Source organism: Gasterosteus aculeatus, chromosome 20 (genome assembly GCF_964276395.1).
Source record: "Gasterosteus aculeatus chromosome 20, fGasAcu3.hap1.1, whole genome shotgun sequence".
NCBI classification, from domain to species: domain Eukaryota; kingdom Metazoa; phylum Chordata; class Actinopteri; order Perciformes; family Gasterosteidae; genus Gasterosteus; species Gasterosteus aculeatus.
In genome coordinates this window covers 21,069,483-21,088,534 of record NC_135707.1, presented here as the reverse complement: position 1 = coordinate 21,088,534, position 19,052 = coordinate 21,069,483, and the positions used below count along the sequence as shown (strand labels likewise).

The window sequence follows — 19,052 nt, the reverse complement described above, 5'->3', positions numbered from 1 at the left end:
CTAGATAGGCTCACTTTCTCTCTCCCAGGCTTCTCTTTAGATGGGAGCCCTCAGTCCCCACAATAGGGGGTCTTTGATCACAGTGACGCCTGGCTACATTATGAGGGATATGGATGTTGCTGGTGGTGGTGGTGTAGAGCAGCAGCCTGTCAGATTTGCCGTCTGTTGCTCAGGCTGATCTGAAGGGGAGCTCAGGGAATGATCAAAGCCCAGGTTAAGTCTCTAATAGAGCTGTCTTAGGCTAATCTCTCTCCTCCCTCTGCTGGCAAAGAGACTCTGAACCCTCCACTCGGAGAGGCAGTGTGTCACTTCCAGCACAGCCAGAGTGCCTCATTCAGGAAGACATGACAAAGCTGCTTTTACCGCCAAACAAATTGATGCTGCCTAATAGTAATAATAATAACTGTATAAAAATTAAAAGGCACAAAAAATCACTGTTTTATGCAAGACAGTTGACATGCAGTTGTCAGCTATTTTAGTTTTTGTACACAGTATATTGTAATGGATATAAGTTATAAGGATACTTTTGTTTTTAACACCCATTTTTAAAAAAAATGTCCCTCCAAGCATGTAAAACAGGCTTTATTGATATACCCAAATGCACAAATCCCACATTTGACTGTATGGAGATATACTGTATATTGATGACCTGAAAAGAAACTCAAATCTCAAATGAAGTTTCATTATTGAAAGTTGTGAGAATGTATGCATTTCTCATACTTTAACATTGTTAATGTCTAAGTGTCTAAGTGTCTCTGAGCAAGACACCTAACTTCTCCCTGGGCAAAAATGTAAAAACCCTGGGTTAAAAATGCAAAGTCGCTTTGGATAAAAGCGTCAGCTAAATGACCTGTAAGGTAATATAATGTAATTTGTTCATTCCAAAAATGGATAACATGTGGGATCCTTTGTCAACTGGGGGGGTTGTAGGTTGTTCAATTAGATGAATTTAAATTCTGTGATGACAGAATAGAAGCTAATCAGTAAGCACAGGTGTGTCTTGCTATTTGACATATAAAAGGATGCTCTATCTCTCGAGTCAAACAAACCGTTGCTATATAGATCTTCTTAAAGCAGCCAGTGCCAGGGACGACCAGGGACTACTGATGACACGGCCACCCTTTGGGAAGTCCAAACATACAGGCCCGTAGTGATTAAGCTTCATCGTTCACTGAAAGTCATGGTGGTGGTGGTGGTGTAGTTCATGTGGAGTGAGCACTGTCACTCGGTTTCAGAAATATCAATTTAAATGTATTATTTTTCAACAAACGGATTCTTGTTACTTGAGAGGGAGGGACGGGCCTGGACATGCGCTGACTGGAGCAGGAGGACCTCGAGTGCACTGCAGGATTTTAATCCATGACGGCGTAGTGTGTTACTAATGGTTCTCTTTGAGACGATGGTCCCAGCTCTCTTCAGGTCATTGACCAGGACCTGCCGTGTAGTTCTGGGCTGATCCCTCACCTTCCTCATGATCATTGATGCCCCACGAGGTGAGATCTTGCACGAAGCCCCAGACTGAGGGATATTGACAGTCATCTTGAACTTCTTCCATTTCCCAATGACTGCACCAACAGTTGTTGCCTTCTCACCAAGCTGCTTGCCTGTTGTTCTGTAGCCCATCCCAGCCTTGTGAAGGTCTACAAATTTATTCCTGATGTCCTTACACAGCTTTCTGGTCTGTTTCAGCGAGGACGGGGTGTCTTTCATACAGGTGCAGTTAATACAGGTAATTAGTGGAGAACAGGACGGCTTCCTAAGGACAAACTAACTGGTCTATGAGAGCCGGTATTCTTACTGGTTGGTAGGTGATCAAATACTTATTACTTGAAATACATCTTTTTTTAATGTCAAAAAATGATGCGATAAAATATTTTTACCACCACTGTTTTTTAGGGACACAGTGGTTTGAAAATGTTTTGTCTAAATGTTGGGAGATTATTGGCAAACACAGCCGTAAATGATGGAGAGTGGCGAGCAAAGCAAACTGCACGACCTATATACATACATACTGTAAAGAGGTAGCCAGGGTGGGCCAGTGCCATCTTACTAAAAACTAGGCGATGTTAGAAGGGTTAAAAGAAGTTGGAGTGTTATTCTTATAAAAACAGAAAACTAATTTTTTTAAACAACAAAAATCTCCATCACCAACATAAAGTGTCCCCTAGGAAAAAAAAAAGTTCCCTTAAACAAAAATCTGAATTCTTTAGCCAACTCAATCCAGGTTACAAGCTTTTCCAATTCTTTGCGTTATCCTTCTTCCTTCGCAGAGAGGCCCGTTCCCAGTCTGCTCTTCCAGCAATCCGTCCTTCGAGCTGCCCAGCCCTGCATCAATTAGGTGCCTTAAACGCCTGCAGCTGGGTGCGTGCTGAAACCTTCTGGGAATTGTGTCGTGGGCAATGGCGGCCATTCTGGGATTTGGCCACCAATCCTGTGCAGGAATATAGCAGCCATTTACTAACTGGCCCCTTTTGATACCACAATATATACATATATTAGGGCGTTAATCTATGCGATTAATCTGTCTGAGATTAATGCAATAAAATATTTTAACACAGTCAACAGACAGAATTGAACGCTCTTGGAGTTAGCAGGAGCACAGCTCAAACAAGAAACGAGAAACAGGTCCCGTTAAAGTTGTTCGGACACAGCTGAATAAATAAAAGGTGTTTGTTTCATAAAGATTTATGGCTCCTCCCTCAACTCACAGTTCAAGGAGCCCCACCTTGTTCACTCAAGCAGAAAGCAGAGCACCAAAACCTGACCCAAGGATGTGGCCATATTGTTAGCTCCCCATGTTGTGCTCTCCGGAGACAGTCCTGCTTAATAAGCTTGAAAGGAGTGGGAATGACAGGGATGATGAGCACTTGCTCCTCCCGCTCCATGCACAGCCGATGGCCAGTAAGTGGCCAAAGTGGGTCATGGCTGAGACAGCCACACATGGATTAATGGTGTGACTGAAACGCCATTGATCTCAAATCCATCCTCCGGTGACCCTGCATCCTTTTATGAGCACTTTTGTTGGCTTCACTTTGCCCTGGCAGATGGCAAAATACTACTTTTTTTAAAAGCAGAAACTAAACCGGTTGCTTCTCAGCAACCAGCACAAGGCCAGGGGAAAAACTCTTCACCCTAATGAGGGTCACAGGGAAAACAATCACTACAGAAACTGCCACAGAACAGACAAGGTAACGCAGACAAAACCACGACTTACCAACAGCGAAACTAGAGACAAGGGACACAAATGATTTAAATACTCTGGGAAGGTGCAGGTGATTGGACACAATCAGGGGCACGAGAAGCAGGAAACTAAAAAAATTTAACGTGAAATGATCTCACACCATGGTATTACAGGCTTTGATCAATAATATAATATATATATTAATATATAAATATAATATATATATTAATATATATATTAATATATATATATAATATATATATTATTATTATATAATACATATATATATATTATATAATATATATATATATTATATATAACATATAATATATAATATATGTATTATATAATATATATTATATAATACATATATTATATTATATAATATATATTATATATAATATATATAATATATATTATATATTATATAATACATATATTATATATTATATAATACATATATTATATATAATATATATTATATAATACATATATAATTAATAAATTGTTCTTTAGATCCTGCACATGGCAAGTAACGTTTAGGTTACCAACTGTGAAAAGAAATTGCAAGTAAAATTTTGTGTTTTGATGCCACTTTTCTCCTTAACACTTTCAATGGAGCAGAATTATTTTGTAATCTTGCCAAGTATAAGAAGACAACCAAGTTACGCAACAAAATTGTCTCTCAGTCTCATTTTAGTAAATGCCTAAGCTAAATCTAGTTGATGACTTAACTTTGTTTCCTCTTGTTTTCCAATTGTCTGTCTCCCAATGAGCAGAGCCAGGTAGAAATTAAGAGCAAGCTTTCATCAAAGAACAAAAACATTTGGTCAAATCATCGCTTATGAGAATTGTCTTTGTTCAGCGCAAAACCAAGCTCTTCGTGGTTGTTTTCCTGCATTGTCGGCGTTGGACGCCCAACAGAGCAGAACACCGTAAACAGCTGCATGTGGGGGTGATGCTGTGCACAACATGCAAGTTTGGTGGATGGGGGGGGGGTTTGGATGCCCCAAGGTGAATCTTTCATGAAATCGTGTGGTTCCTGATTTCTCCCAGCTTGATTCCCTTCTTGCCTAAAATAGCTGTTTTTTTCATGACTGTGTTTCTCCAATGTGCCATCACTGATGTATAGTTTAGAAACTTGATATACACTATAGTATATCAACAATGTGACAGTGTTTCAATAAATTGTATAAGCAGTGCTGTTCAGGACTGGATGCGTCACTTGAAGTCGCGTGTGTGATGTCTGACCAATCAAATGGAGGTTACAACATTACAAATGGATTTCTTTGACAAAATGCACTGTCGCAAACATATATGCTGATACACTGTGATTGGATTAACTCCGACAAGTAGAAACCAGTTTGTTTTTAATGTTAGGGTCCAGCTCAAACCAACCCTAACGCAGACCCAAGTTTCTTTAATAACGAAGATAGTTTACGGGAGAGGGGAAGGTCCGGTGGAGGTGACGAGGGAGTGCAGGAAGGTGACGTGAGCTGAGTCCTAAGCAGAGGAGGGAGAGGTTAGAGGGTACCAAAAACGCGTAGAGCGACCGAGATTCACTACCACTGGTCGAGGAATAATCTGACGATGAGTGGAGAGGAACCCAGGGCTCTTAAGCAGTGGTGATTGTCAGCAGGTGTGGAGGTGCGCCAGGTGTGGTGATGAAGGCTGCCGCCCAGTTACACACACACACCCAAGGGAGGAGACATTGGCGTATCTGGAGTCACGGTCACCGTGACCGTTAACATCCGATTTATAGAGTTTATTGATAGGTAATAATTAGTGTTGTAGTGACCTTTTCACCTCTTCCATGTTGGTGGCTGATTGAGAGTACTTTTTTTACCGACTGGCTTATAGCGGCTGGAAAATCAGGAAATGAGGAATGTCCAAAAATGAAGTTAAAGTTGAATTTAAATTGAGTTTATTCCAGCTCGTATGATTAAAGATTGCAAAAGAATGAAATCAAAAACAGAAGGCAGCAGCAACAAAGACCAGACGTTTAAGGCTGTGTGCCTCCAATCAGTGGCACCTGTCCTCCTCCTGGCCTGGCCTTTTATACCTCATCAGCACACTCCAAACCTGTAGAGGGCGGCAAAGCACACTGGCAAACACATGAGAATGGGCTTCTACAAGTGTCTTGCCTTTCATCTATTCAATTTGCTCATAATAAGTTTGTTTTTTTTTGTTTTTGAGAAAATTACTAATTGCAAATTGTACATGAACATTGCTTAGGACATAATAATTGAATTGACACAGTAATTCAAAACGAATTTCAGTCGTTTTTAAAACGAATTCAGACAGAAAAAAAAGATAAGATCATATAAGATGTAAAATACACATGGCTAATCTCAAACTGGCATGTAAAGGCCAGATGTCTAAGAGTGTAGAGCTTGATACACCTCTTGACACATTCGTCTCAATATCTTCCACCTTGTAGAAGTCCCCACTAACAGTTAAATAAGGTTCCAGAGTGCTGCCTCCATAACTCAGCAATATTGTCTGCTCCTGAAATTCCGTCAACAGTGCATGCCAAAGATGTTTTACACATGTTAAGAACTCTCACTTCCTTCCAGAAATCAACCACATTATTATTTTTAAACTCCTTGGCCATTTTACGAATAAATCAAATGGCATACTTCCATTAGTGAGTTTCTTGTACTCTAGTACAGACCCTTGTCTAAGTCTCCCTGCGATAGTCCATAATTTGAAAGCTTCACAGGCTTCAGCGCGGTACTCAGCTACATACTCGTTCCAACCACGTTTGATGTTATGGGTCTTATTGTTATGCTTGTCCTTCTTTGTGAGAGTTGACCAGTTTAGTTTTTCTGCGTTTACACTTATTCCATTGCTAGTTTGTTCTGAGAGATCTTCAACATTTATCGAAATAGAAAAAGGTATATGATCAGGTGTTGCTGACCCATAAAGAATGCCCATACATCCTAATGAGGCATGTGCATCAGCTGCACTTATACAACGGTCCAGCCATGATGTAGCCTGCTCTTCGCTTGTCAGTATCAAATGATTACCTTTACAGAACTGAGCAATGTGATTGGCAAATAATGAGCAGTTGTCTGAGATATCTGCATTCATATCCCCAATGACACATATACAAGAGGAAGTATTATCTTGAATATAGGAATCGATAAAGGCAAGTCTTTAGATATTCATCCTCATTGTGATGACATTTAGAATGATGAATTCCTTATCGTGAGTAAACTGTATTTCAATGCACCAGTCAACACCAAGCCTGACCGTCATTTATCGATGAGTCAAGCTTCTTATTCCATAAATAGCCACACCCCCTGGTATCCTACCTTAGCCTATTCCCGTGCCACGGTCAGTTGTAGACTCCCCAGCCCCGTGAAAGGTATCATTGAGAGTTTTTCCAAATCTTGCTTTGCTAAGAATGTCCCTTGTATACATAGTATCTCACAATTCTCTAAAAGGTTGTCAACCACCATGCGGCGAGCTTCATCCCCTGCATTCCGGCCCACACGCAGGCCACGGCAGTTGTCTGAAAACACGGCAAGTTAGTGCCCATAGCACCAGCAGGCACATTTATCCCCCCACAGCGAGGCCAGTGTTCGGCCCGATGGAAAGATTGTAGCCGACCCCTCTCACCCCGGACACCCCGGGCTCTTTGAGCCCCTTCCATCTGGCAGGAGGCTGAGGTCCATCAGGACCAAGACCTCCCGCCACACCTTCCCGTCAGCAGTCAACAGCGGCCCGGTCCCCCACTGACTGACTCTGACATCCCACCGGTCACTTTCTACACACTGCACACGCACATACACTTGTCACTTTCTGTTCGTTGGTGCACTTTATTTTTAACTTATCAAACTTGTATTCCTTTATTTTTAAACTAACCCATAGCCTTATATTACTCGCCCATAGGACTATATTTTATTTCTCTTGCACTATGTTGTCTTGTCGTCCATTGACGGGCAGCATTAAACCGACCAAAGACCAAGTTGGTGAGTGTCTTTGCTACCAGGTTCTCACTAGATCGAGATACTGAAATGTTTTCTGTGTACCTCAAGGAAAAACTAAAGGTCAATTGTCAAAAGATTGAGATTGTCCACAGCAGATTCAGCTCATTTAAAGTATCTGCTGAATGCAATGAGGTTGATGACACGTACACCGCAGAGCTGTGGCCAGACGGGACATTTGTCCACTTGCCATTATGAGCCACGCAGGGACGGAGTCATCAGGATCAGGATCAGGAAACATTTATTACCATATAATGTCAGACATACAAGGAATTTGTGCACAACAGCAGATAAGCAGAGGTCGCACAAACTTTGCAATTGTCCCTTTATACTGATGTTGCTATCAATGTGATTGCTTAATCCCCGGTGTCTAATTTCACATCTGTAAAGCACTTTAACGATGTGAATGTAATGTGTAAATAACTGTATCAAGCATCGCGAAAAAGCACCAACCCACAGGTTTGGAAGTGTTCCACCATACGCCCACCCAAAAACCAGTTGTCTTGGTTCCCCCTGAACCAAAACGTTTTCTAGCCACTGGCGATGTACAATTTAATGATAAGTATAGAAAACAGTTTGAGTGGCCGATGGCGCATCGCGGCCATCGTAGAACATGTTGTTATTTTGCTCGACAGGGTTTGAATCCATGGTGTGGCGATCTTTTAGTAAATGTATTTTCTTAAATTACGTTCTCCATACATGGCAGTGATGTAGTGCTCACTAATACAATCGTAATCGCTGCAATGGAATTTGTGATGCATTTGAACATTTTCAGCAATATGTTTGCCAATGTGTGACCGAGGCAAACGACATCTGCCAGTAGTCACGTAACACCGGGCCTCTCTTTCCGTCCAGGGGCAACAGTACGCGATTGCGACTGAGCAGCAGGGTTCTCCAGACAGGGCGTCAGCCGGCGGCTCTTGTTCACAACGTTACTTCATTCTGGGGAGCTTGACAAAGATGTTGTCACAGCGCTCTCCACTCCCAGAGCGCAGGAATAAGGGACGCTACAGCCACAGTTTATGTTGTTGATGTCTTTCTTTGGGCCTTTATGGAAAACGCACCGCTGTGTAGTCTGGAAAAGTTTAAACAAAAGTCTTTGAGGACTCAATCCACTCGGAGTCCAACGCGCTCACAGCCAGCAGGACGATCTGCAACAGATTCCTTTTTGAAAAGATATTTTCTGTCCTTCAGCTACAGTGTCAAAAGCGAGGTGAGGTTATCCTCACTCTGCTGTCAGTTGGAAAATTGGATACAAACCAGAAAATAATTAAAAAGTCCAAAATACCCACAAAACGTATGAAACATTGTTAGTATTATCTGATCTTCTACAAAGGACTTGGACATAGAATGCAGCTGTTTCAATTGTCTTATGTATTGGTAAAATACCGCTGAGAATGACAATCTAACCTCATTATCTCCATCCGTAATTGCCAGTTGTTGGTTTTCATTCCCTAACTCACTTGCCAAGTGACTAAACTGCAACTTTTTGGAAAGAGTCAAATCTGTCCGTGCTCACTGATGAGAGACGGCCGCTGACCTTAGGCATACTGAGATGGGAGCTCTTGATTAAGTCCCTCCTCAGATTTGAGAGTATAATTGAACGTGTTTCAGATAGGACATTTGTGTTACTGACAAGCCACTCCATGAGGGCATGATGGTAATTCCTCCCTGGCATTCATTACAGTTGGAAAAATCAGGGCTCTTGGTATTGATTATTCAATGCTGGGAGGAAGAAGAAAATCAACCACACGACTAAAGAGAAAATCATCTATAATCAAGCTCGCTGGGGTTGATCATGACAAACTGGAAATATGCTAAGTTAATTCCTGCCATACAGCTTTCTATCTCCTTTCTTCCAGAAACTTGGTTTTATTTTGACATATATGTTAAAAGTAGAAACGTGCTGAAAACTTCATCCCTACCATCCAGGTTATATTAAGCCAATAAAATATCCAGTGTATTCCAATGTTGAAAGTAAACTTCTACCTCTTTACGTCACTGCTCAGAGAAAAAAAAAATACAAGGCAATTATTTTCTTTTAATTCAAATCATCTCTTCCTGACCGAAACATCAAAAGAAAATCTCGCACTTAATTACTTTTGGCAAATTAGGAAGGCCCATGACCGGCCCATTGCAATCATAGTGTCGGTAGATCGCTTGCCATTGGAAAAACGATGGGACGGAAAACAATCCTTGCTTGCTTACTAATAAACACATTTCATTTCGTTTAAAAACAAACTTCAATCAGTGCAAGTCATCGCCATGACTCGGTCGATTGAAAAGTAGCTTGCAAGCCGAAAAGGTGTGGGCACACCTGCTCTAGGCTAACGAGTGCCGCTGCCACATGTAATATGCCAAGAAATATGAACCCTGAACAAATTTTGGTGTCTTCAACCTGCTTTTATGGACATAGTATTTGTGAGCACCTTTAAGACCTTGTTAGGGAGCTAGGTCACCTCCTGTCACTAAGTTAAACCAAGCAACTCTTGTGGTCGGCTTAAGCGAGGTAAGGTGCTAGACATTGAGTCGAAGAGACAGTGCAGGGTTTTTTGAAGCCTCAAGTGATGGCAGGTCTCCCCCTGATTGCAATAGTCCGATGACCCTTGAAAGGCATTTTGATAGGGTTCCTTAAGGTTTTTCTTGAGAGGATACAATCCTCATACTGGTGTTACTGACTGGGGGTCGTCGTGGCGCAGGGTTTAGAGAAGGTGTGCTGGGAAGCACAAGGTTGGTGGTTCGAGTCCAGGCTTTCCCATGTTCCATGTCGAAGTGTCCCTGAGCAAGACACCTAACCCCTAATTGCTCCCCAGGCAAAAATGTGAAAAAGCCATGTGTTTAAAGTGTAATGTAAGTCGCTTTGGATAAAAGCCTCTGCTAAATGACATGTAATGTAATGAAACAAACAGTAATACCTGCTCAACATCTGCATTTTAACACTGTCATTGTATTCCAGTATTGAGCTAAAAGTCCTGCAATGCCAATTATTGGTACAGAGAGACGCAGGAGTCTTATTCTTTTATGGTATCGTTTGTATTTCGTACACCGTTCAGAAGCATTTCCAAAATGTCTCAGCGGGGATATAATGTCGCTCAGAATCTGTGATGACTGTATCAAACACCCTGCTCAAACCACAGTGAGAAGTCCTTTGTCCTAGAGTGATTTTGTGAAGGGAGTGCCTATCAGTATAGCTTTGAAGTTGCATGCTGATATTCGCATGTTACAGAGTCAACATGGTAATGTGAGGGAAAGTGTGAAAAGATAAAAAGCTGCTAAAATGATTCAAATCATTTACCAAAAATTGGGCTGGTTGTGAAATAACCCTCTGTAGATTGCTCAATTGAACAACAGGCCAATGGAGTTTTGCGAAATGATCAAGTGCAGAATAAATGTTTTAAGCCATAATGTGACTATTATTTGTTACTCCCTCAGAAAAAAGGACTGGGCACACAGTTTTCACTCATTTGTCATACATTTAAAATGTATCCATAAGAGTATATATGGTTAAAATAAGATTTAAAGTGAGTAGATTTTAAGGAACACCTTTTGTGTTAAACCGTACTGTATTTCCAGTTAAGTCTCCATATATATATATATATACACAGTTAACCCATATATATACACATACGTATACATGCACACACACACACACACACACACACACACATATATACATACATATATACACACACACACACACACATACATACACACACACATACATACATACATACACACACACACACAAACATACATCAACAACACTCAACATTCTACACACAACAACCCATGAAAGAATGTGAAATCTTTTTCATTACATTAACAGCATCAAGGCTTCAGACAACATCACAAGGAAAAAACTGTCTTGGTGGTGCTAGTGTCGCACAGTCTTATAATGCTGGTCGACTGTCGTTTCCTAGACGATTTGTTGTATAGCTAGGTGAGTAGTTAAGTTGAGATGTACAGTTTTGATCTCACAGATCTTTCTCCAGGCCACACTTTGACTGTTGGTTTCTCTGCACGGTCCCGCTTTGTTTTGGCTTTCACAGTTTTTTTTTTGTGCCAATGTTTGATCCCTCTGTCCACTTTGGTGCATTTTCCAGCTCTGAATTTTGTATATACCCCTGCACTTTTGAACCGTGTCAGAAAAAATGCAGTAATTACGGTAATTTCAGGGTGCAGTGTTTGACAAAAGGGGGGGTGAGATGGCTTGTTCGTGCAGCTTGTGCGGGTTATAATGTTGATCTCAGCCAGCTGTAATGATTCCAGGCCATTACCCTGCCTGTCATTTGTAATGACATGGGACAATATGCTTATAAAAAAAGAAAAAACGCATTGCCCACATAACTTACACGATTAACTCCCATCCTGATGCCAGCTTTTGGTTTAGTGACATGACAATTTCCCCATCCACTCCATCATCCTCACTGCAGTTAAGTTCTGCATTTGAGGCTCCCGCAGCATTTGATGTCCATTAAATCTCCACATATATTCATCATGATAACAGTACACAGTAGTTTAATACAATCACTAGGCCTAAATCTATTTCTTTCTCCCATCACTTAATAAATATAACTTTGAGGTGTGATATATTTAAAATCTTTATCAACTTGACCAATTATTCACATTTTAAATAATTCAAAAGAAAGTAAAAGCAAGAAGTCACCATCACATAGATGTCAAGCCCAGACTTTTTCCACAATTTCCAAAAAATGATGCTGTGGCATTTGTTGAACTAAACATTCCCCCTAAATAATAAGAACCATTACCATCAGAAAACGAGGCCTATGTGAAAGCTGGAACTCCGAGACTACTTGAAAAGGAGAGTCTGTGTCCACGTCTAAGACTTTGATTCTGGTTGTTGGTTCTGAACAAGCTAAGCGATTAAATACTATGACAGTATATTTATGATTTCACCATCAAGTCTAAAGCTAAACTTTTCTATAGACTGTGGTTAGTTAAAACTTGCAGTCTCTCTACTGAACGTAAGGGGGCAGCTCCTCCATTTGCAAAAATAAGTGTGATTTTATGGAAGTCTATGGAAAAATAAGTATACTTATCATTTGATATATTACCTCAGCAAACATTATTACCATGAGTCCCTGGTCCTAATCTCTAATTTTAAGTCTTCTTAACAGCATTAAATGGTTGTATATCTGGTGCTGCAACGCCTCTCTACATTTTTTGCCTTTAACAACAACTTATATTTATATGGACAGAAAATAGAAAAAGGGTGTGCTCATGGATACAAAATGCGCAAATAACAGCCAGTATTTAAATTCATGCAGCTGTGCTACTATATATTTTACGTAACACTTTCCAGCTAAATATTTCAGAATAATAGCCACCTACTATGGATATGAGTAGAACTTAGTTTAGTTTTCTCTAAGCACTATTTAGTAAGAATACAGCAATACTCACAGCTCTTTCTGGCTGTGCTTGAGCTAACATGCTAAGATGCTTAGATTGACATGATTAAAATGTTAATGTTTAGTAAATCAAGTGCTACTAAAAGGGCGACTGTGGGGAGCACGGAGGGTTGATTGTTCGATCCCAGACTCTGCTAACCCGCATACTGATGTGTCCTTGGGCAAGACACTTAACCCAGCATGGCTCCTGTAGCTGTGACCAAAGGGTGTGAATGTTACTGATGTGTGTGAATGTTACTGATGTGTGTGGTAGCTCTTGTCATCAGTGTATGGATGGGTGTTAAAGTGCTTTGAGTGGTCGGAAGACTAGAAAAGCATTATACGGTGCATTTACCATTTTTTAAATTGGGAATGTTGTTATATGACAGGTGTCATATGCACAAGGCTACGCCACATTTGAAGTGGATGGGCAATCCCCTCAGTTTTTAAGGTAAACTATTGCCAATTCATCTAATAGTTGGAATATTTCAGACGGGAATAAAGTATTGGATGGTATCATGTATGAATGGTTTGACCTTAATGTCTGTTGACCACAGATCCAAAGCCCCATGGTAACTGTTCCGAATGTGTCTGTTTGAGGCAGTGAGCGATAGTCCCAGACTGGAGAAGATCATAGGCATTGTGTCGGTGACATTTGCTTGGGTGTGGTGTTATTGTTTAGCGGAGTCACCGTCAGTTTTCCATGGCAGACAAGAAGTTTGGACAAAAAGAGGGTAGCTAGGTTGGATCTGCGGAGGGATGCAGCACCCAGTGTATCGGTATATCTGCGCTTTCCTTTCCAAAGTTGAGCCATTCTTTCCATGCAACGTTTACCTGAAAGTTGTAAATGTACAATTTTTCTTGCCAAATTCTGGTTGTGACAGGTAAAGCCATTGAGTCAGACCTGTTTAGGTTCTGGTTTCAAACACCCCCTGTCTGCCTGTATTCTGAACCTTTTCTTGCTGACTAACATTTACTGCCATCCAGCTGTGCTTTTAGAAATAGTAGCGGTGGAAACAGATTTTTTACTGTGTATCGATAAATGCTGCAGGAGATATTTTTTGTGTAAGATAAAACCTGCACAGAAAAGACTGAAATTGAGTGTGGTGTGCACACAATCGTCCGCAGCACGTATCTCGCTAAACAAATAAGGATTCATTTCATCATTTTGTTCAAAACGTCAAACGGGGCATTCGTGATTCATGATTTAAGGTTATTTTCACTGTAGTTTTTGCAAGGTTTGTCAGAGAGAAATGATACTTCTTCACAAAATAACAAAAGCACGATTAGCGTCGTCTCGGCTACCGCTTCAGTGTTTTGTTTTCTTCGCTGAGGAAATGTATATAAGCACCACTGTGTGCACACTTTCTGCACTAATTTGCATATCATATTTTATAACCTGTTGAAGTTGTGTTTGGAGTATCTTCAAACGGATAAGTGGACATGTGAAAACATTCTCATGTTTGTTCGTGATGAGTAGAGGACATTCTTTTTCTAACTTGGTTCTGCTCAGAAGAGAATTTGAGAGATCAGGTTGCACTCATACCATAGGTAGGAATGGTTTTAAACTACAGTTATGATGAAAAAGTACAAAGTAGGTGGTGGCCACATGCTGGCTTTCTGTGATCAGCTCCTTGTGTGCTGTGGTATTATGCTCCACTGGCCTGAGAAATGTTGGCTGATATCATGTTTTCTCCAAAGCCACACAGGTCAGCCCCTCAGAACTGCAAGATGTGTTTCAGGAAACCTCCTCCAATATCTTCCAGATCAACGCCAACGGTAAAAAGAGAATTCATCACTAAACCTGTGTGTGTGGCTTGCATTCGTTCTTGCGCTCGAGTTTATACATAATTACTTTGAGACCTGTTGACCAAAGATAGTTGGCTTTGGGCTTCCATCCTTCAAATGGATAAATACATCAATGTGAAAAAGTATTTGCCCCCTTCCTGGTTTTTTATTTCTGTGCATATCACACTTATATGTTTCAGATTATCAAACAAAATACACCCCAGTAAATATAAAATGCACTTTTTAAACAATGATTTCATTTCTTAAGGGAAAAAAGCTATCCAAACCTACATGGCCCATGTGAAAAAAGTAATTGCCCCGTAACAGGTTTTGGACCCCTTGGCGGCAACATAAGTGTTTGTGATAACTGGTAATGAGTCTCTCACATCGCCGTGGAGAAGGTTTGGCCCACTCTTCTTTGCAGAATTTTTTCAATTGAATGATCGTTTAAAAAAAATGCATTTTGTATTTACTTGAGTTATCTTTTGAAAGTGTGAGAAAAATGCAAAAAAAACCCCGGAAGGGAGCAATACTTTTTCACAGCACAGGTTTTTGGGAAGTTTGAGGTAGCTGAGGTAGTTTTAGGATTAGCATTTTGTCTTGGTTTTATTACTATATAAAGTAGAAGAGGTTTAGGCGATTGGATGGGTTCATGGTTCATTAGTGATTTAAATGTATGTTTTGGTTTTTGTGAGTATTAAAACAAGGTTTACATTTGGGATACATTTAGTCCAGAATGATGGCTGTGATTAAGTGTTAGTAATATAAGTTGTGTTTTATTTTAATGGTGAATAATCAGGAGTTATCCAGTGAGTCTTTGTTTTAAATGTTTGAAAGTAGCAATAACGCTAAAATTAGCTCTGTATTTGTACTAAATGTATTTTTAATAAAGATTTCAAATGAATTGAATAACTTTCATGGTACGGTTACAGAATGAATGGAGGGTTTCCTTTAAGATTTCATTTTGTTTCTATTGTTCTCTCAGTTGTTGCACTAGAAAAGAATCTACAGTCCCTGGGAACATCTAGAGATAGAGAGGAGCTACGACAGAATCTGTGAGTAACACACAGACACACACACACACGCTGGCGTTGGGCTCCAATCATAGCATAAAAACCAAGGCTGATTTTTGGAATGCATTGCTGCTGCAAGACAAATCTCACAAGGAATTGGTCCACGCACCTAGGTGTGATTTCTCTCTTGGTGATCTCCCTTAGATCTGATTGGTCAAGTCACAGACACCAGAGGGGATCTTCCCCTGTAAAACCTTCTTTCCAAATTAAGATCTATCAGATCTCTATCAGAAAGAAATCTTACTCTACCATCTTGCGTGTTGGAGAGCACAAACAACTGTTGCGTTACCAAGAAACCCAACAGTCCTCATATCCCCCAATCGATCCACACAACAAAGGACTGAGCGGACACGTTAAAGACTCTGGGAAACACAGCAAACCCTATCAACGCACAGTGAGGCTGTCTGGGCAGAAGTTAGCATGTTAGCATATATTGTTGTTCTCGTTTTGATGTTAACCGCATTGTGTCACTGTTCGGAATATTGGTTTTACTTTTAGTCTTTCTTTCTTTCTTTCTTTCTTTTTATTTATCATTTACTAACCAACAGACCTGTCCCTTCACACAGATAGTTTAACCTGTCTGTAGGTAAATGTCTGTGTGGTGTACAAACACAGCCTCCTAGCAACAGCTCGTAGACACATGTGGCCTGCCATGTGTGCTAGCTTAGCTTCCAGCTCTCTCCTCTGCTCAAAGCCAGAGGGCCGTCTATGGTGGCAAATTACTGTCAAAATTCGAGAGCGCAAATCAGGATGATGCGCGCACGTAAAGGAAACATACGCGAGCAAATCGCCGTCTCGCGCGAGCAAAAGTTTGTCTCACGCAAGATATTTGCTCGCTCGCGGAACGTGAACTTCCTCGCTCGCGCGGCGAATCTCTGCTCGCGCTCGAAGGTGTTTTCTACACGCTCGCTGTTTTTCTTTTTGACAGTAAGGGGGCGGAGCCAGTCACCATGGTATCTACATCTAATTGGTTACAAACCCCGTCTTTGGATTGGCTGGAGTGATGCATCCACACAACTATAGAAGTCCATTTCCGCACTATAGAAAGGATAGAAAGTCGAAATTATGCGATAAAACGTTGTCATCAAAACTGTTGATGAAAGCAAAAATTCAAAGGAGAAAGAAAAGAAGTGGAGGTCCAGTGGAGAATGGCTGGTTTAGAAACAGCGTGTAGTGACATTCGGAAGTTTAAAAAGTTTCAAGCAATTTCCATTTTGTAAAGCATTTTTGAAGTAAATGTACTTTAAATATTGAAATTGAAGTGGTGCAAGGTGGGTACAGTGCAATTATATATTATATTTTCACATTTAACAGGAAGTTTTACAAACCATTTTGTCTTTGTCGCACAGTGTCTTTTTTGCTGTCTTTCTGATGCGGCGTATCTCACTCTTTGGGTGGCATAGGTCGAACACACCATGCTTCAAGTGCTCATGTTGGTTTCGCTTTCATTTTTTTTCTTCTTAGGGTTGTTGATGAAGCCACGAACCTGCTGACGGCCCACCGTCACCCCACTGGGGGTCATGACCCCCATTGTCAAGTGTCTCACTTTTGTGAGGGTCAAACTGCAGCTCCCCACTTGAAAGGGCAGCTTGCTAAGAAGTGTAGACTGGATTCCACTCAATGACCAAGATTTGGACTTCTTTGCTTTCTTGCTTTTTCTTTTTAAAATTGTCCAAGTCAAACCAGGTGAAAAACCTTGAAATACAAACATGAATGTAAGGTCAAAGAAATATAACCCAAGAAACCGTAATCAATTCACATACCCAACATCACATACTTAATTTATAATCTACTGGAAATTAACCGCAAAATAAGTAGAAAGACAACCCAAATTTAAAGTATCCCAATACTAAATTAAATACATTTTAAAACACTATTTAATGATGATTTTAACCTTTAAACTTCACCAGATTTTAACTCCGCTGAATACACACAATTCAAGTTTTATCCAATTACTTTTAGCTTGAATACTTTTTAAAACACATTAAATATATGGACATTTGATTTTGCATTTCATGCCATAAGTAGTCAGCCACTCAAAAGCTCACCGGCTCCTTCTTCAGTCTTTGCAAGCTTTATTCCTGCAGTCTCCTCTTCCCAAGCTCTTCCATCTCGCTTTCTCACACTGCTCGCTCTTCACTGTCCTGTGAGTGAGTGCCTCCAACCCCCCTGATCTCCAGATCATCTCCACCTGGTGCATTAAAATCTCGGCCTCCAGCCTGAGAGACTCACCTAAACCTACCTCCCAGCCAGAGAGGGGCTCGGTCTGCAACTCAACTCAACACCCATTTTGGGAACCATTACTAAGACATCGTAGACATACTAGGATCTGCTAGCTAGCTTTCTGATGGACAGAAGTCACGCTGACCCACTGACCAATCACAGCGCACGTTACGTTAATGCAGGCGTACTTTAGAGGCGACCTCGGACCAACATGTCAAACTAAAGACCTGATTGGCTGAGGACTATGACAATCAACACTGTCGTTCCTGTATACTTTAATGTGTTTTGGGATGTAAATGTCTTTTAGAAACGGAGAATGTCCCCAGTGGAAATCACACACTGAACAAAACTTTTGACCTGGATTTGGCTCCATAGTGATGCAGCCACCTTTAACACACTTGATTCATGAGTGCGTGGAATGCACCTCTCCACCTTGTCCTCCTCCACTCTTACACAACACGCAGGCCGGCATCACTCTGCCTTCTCCAACCCACCTGAAAGCACCGATTTTCATACAGGCAGTAGGTGTATATTCCATTGAGATGCACATTTAAATGTCAGATGGATTTTAACTACTGCTGTGTAGTTTTTGATCAGCCGCCGCTTGCATGTGTAGTCATAAACAAAATACATTTTTGGACATTTAATGCCTTTTATTTGTCACATGTTCTGACACTTTACGATCAGCATTTAGGTTGGGATCAGACTCAACAATGTTGCTATCGTTTGCTATGTTGCTAATGTTGCTATTTAAGATGATAGGAGTGCTTTCTGTGTAGCCTAGGCTTGTATTATTTTCAATACAGCTGCCTACACAAGCATCAGGTTTGATGCTTGAATCTCGTACCCCCACCCACATCTGTGCTTATGCATTGGCCAAGTTACTGGAAAAATGTAAGCAACCACATGGTTTACAAAGATATTTAAGTACTCATTGTATTACTTTTGTTATTGAACACTACTCCCTTGAATGAAACTTAAAGCGGTTGGATCTGCTTGACGGGTTGGTTGAATTTCCTCGGAAACCCACCACCATCAGACACGTGATTGGTGGAGCTGTGGCCATCTTAAAAACCGCCTTTCAAACATTCTTCAACTTACCATCCAGAATCTATTGTAACTTTGATTGGCCAGCTCTATTGAAGCGAGGAGACAGTTTTTCAGGCTCTTTTCTTTTGTCCTCATCTCCCTCCTCTTGATGACATGTGTCCACTTTACTCCGTAGCCACTCAGCTCAAAACAGCTATAAGCACCTTTACCTCCTGACAAGGTTGGACAACACATCAAGTTAGCAACTTCCTGGAAACGTCCAGGCCTGTCCAGCCTCACACCTCCAGACCTGGCAAACCGCCAACTCATGCCAGACCCGTCCTCTGAACGCATAGAG

The 19,052-nt window shown here is 40.9% G+C and overlaps 1 protein-coding gene across 6 annotated transcripts in view; it reads left to right on the top strand.

Annotated features, from left to right (window-relative positions):
* Positions 1–19,052, top strand: part of tsnare1 (T-SNARE Domain Containing 1) — a 111,277-nt gene that overhangs the window by 29,321 nt on the left and 62,904 nt on the right. For all 6 annotated transcript variants that reach the window (XR_005710251.2, XR_013453533.1, XR_013453534.1 and 3 more), the window contains exons 3-4: positions 14,283–14,360; positions 15,355–15,424. Coding sequence is in view for 3 of the 6 variants with exons in the window: in XM_040165451.2 (XP_040021385.2) it covers positions 14,283–14,360; positions 15,355–15,424 (148 nt within the window). In the remaining 3 variants the exon portion in view is untranslated. The remainder of the gene's footprint in view (positions 1–14,282; positions 14,361–15,354; positions 15,425–19,052) is intronic.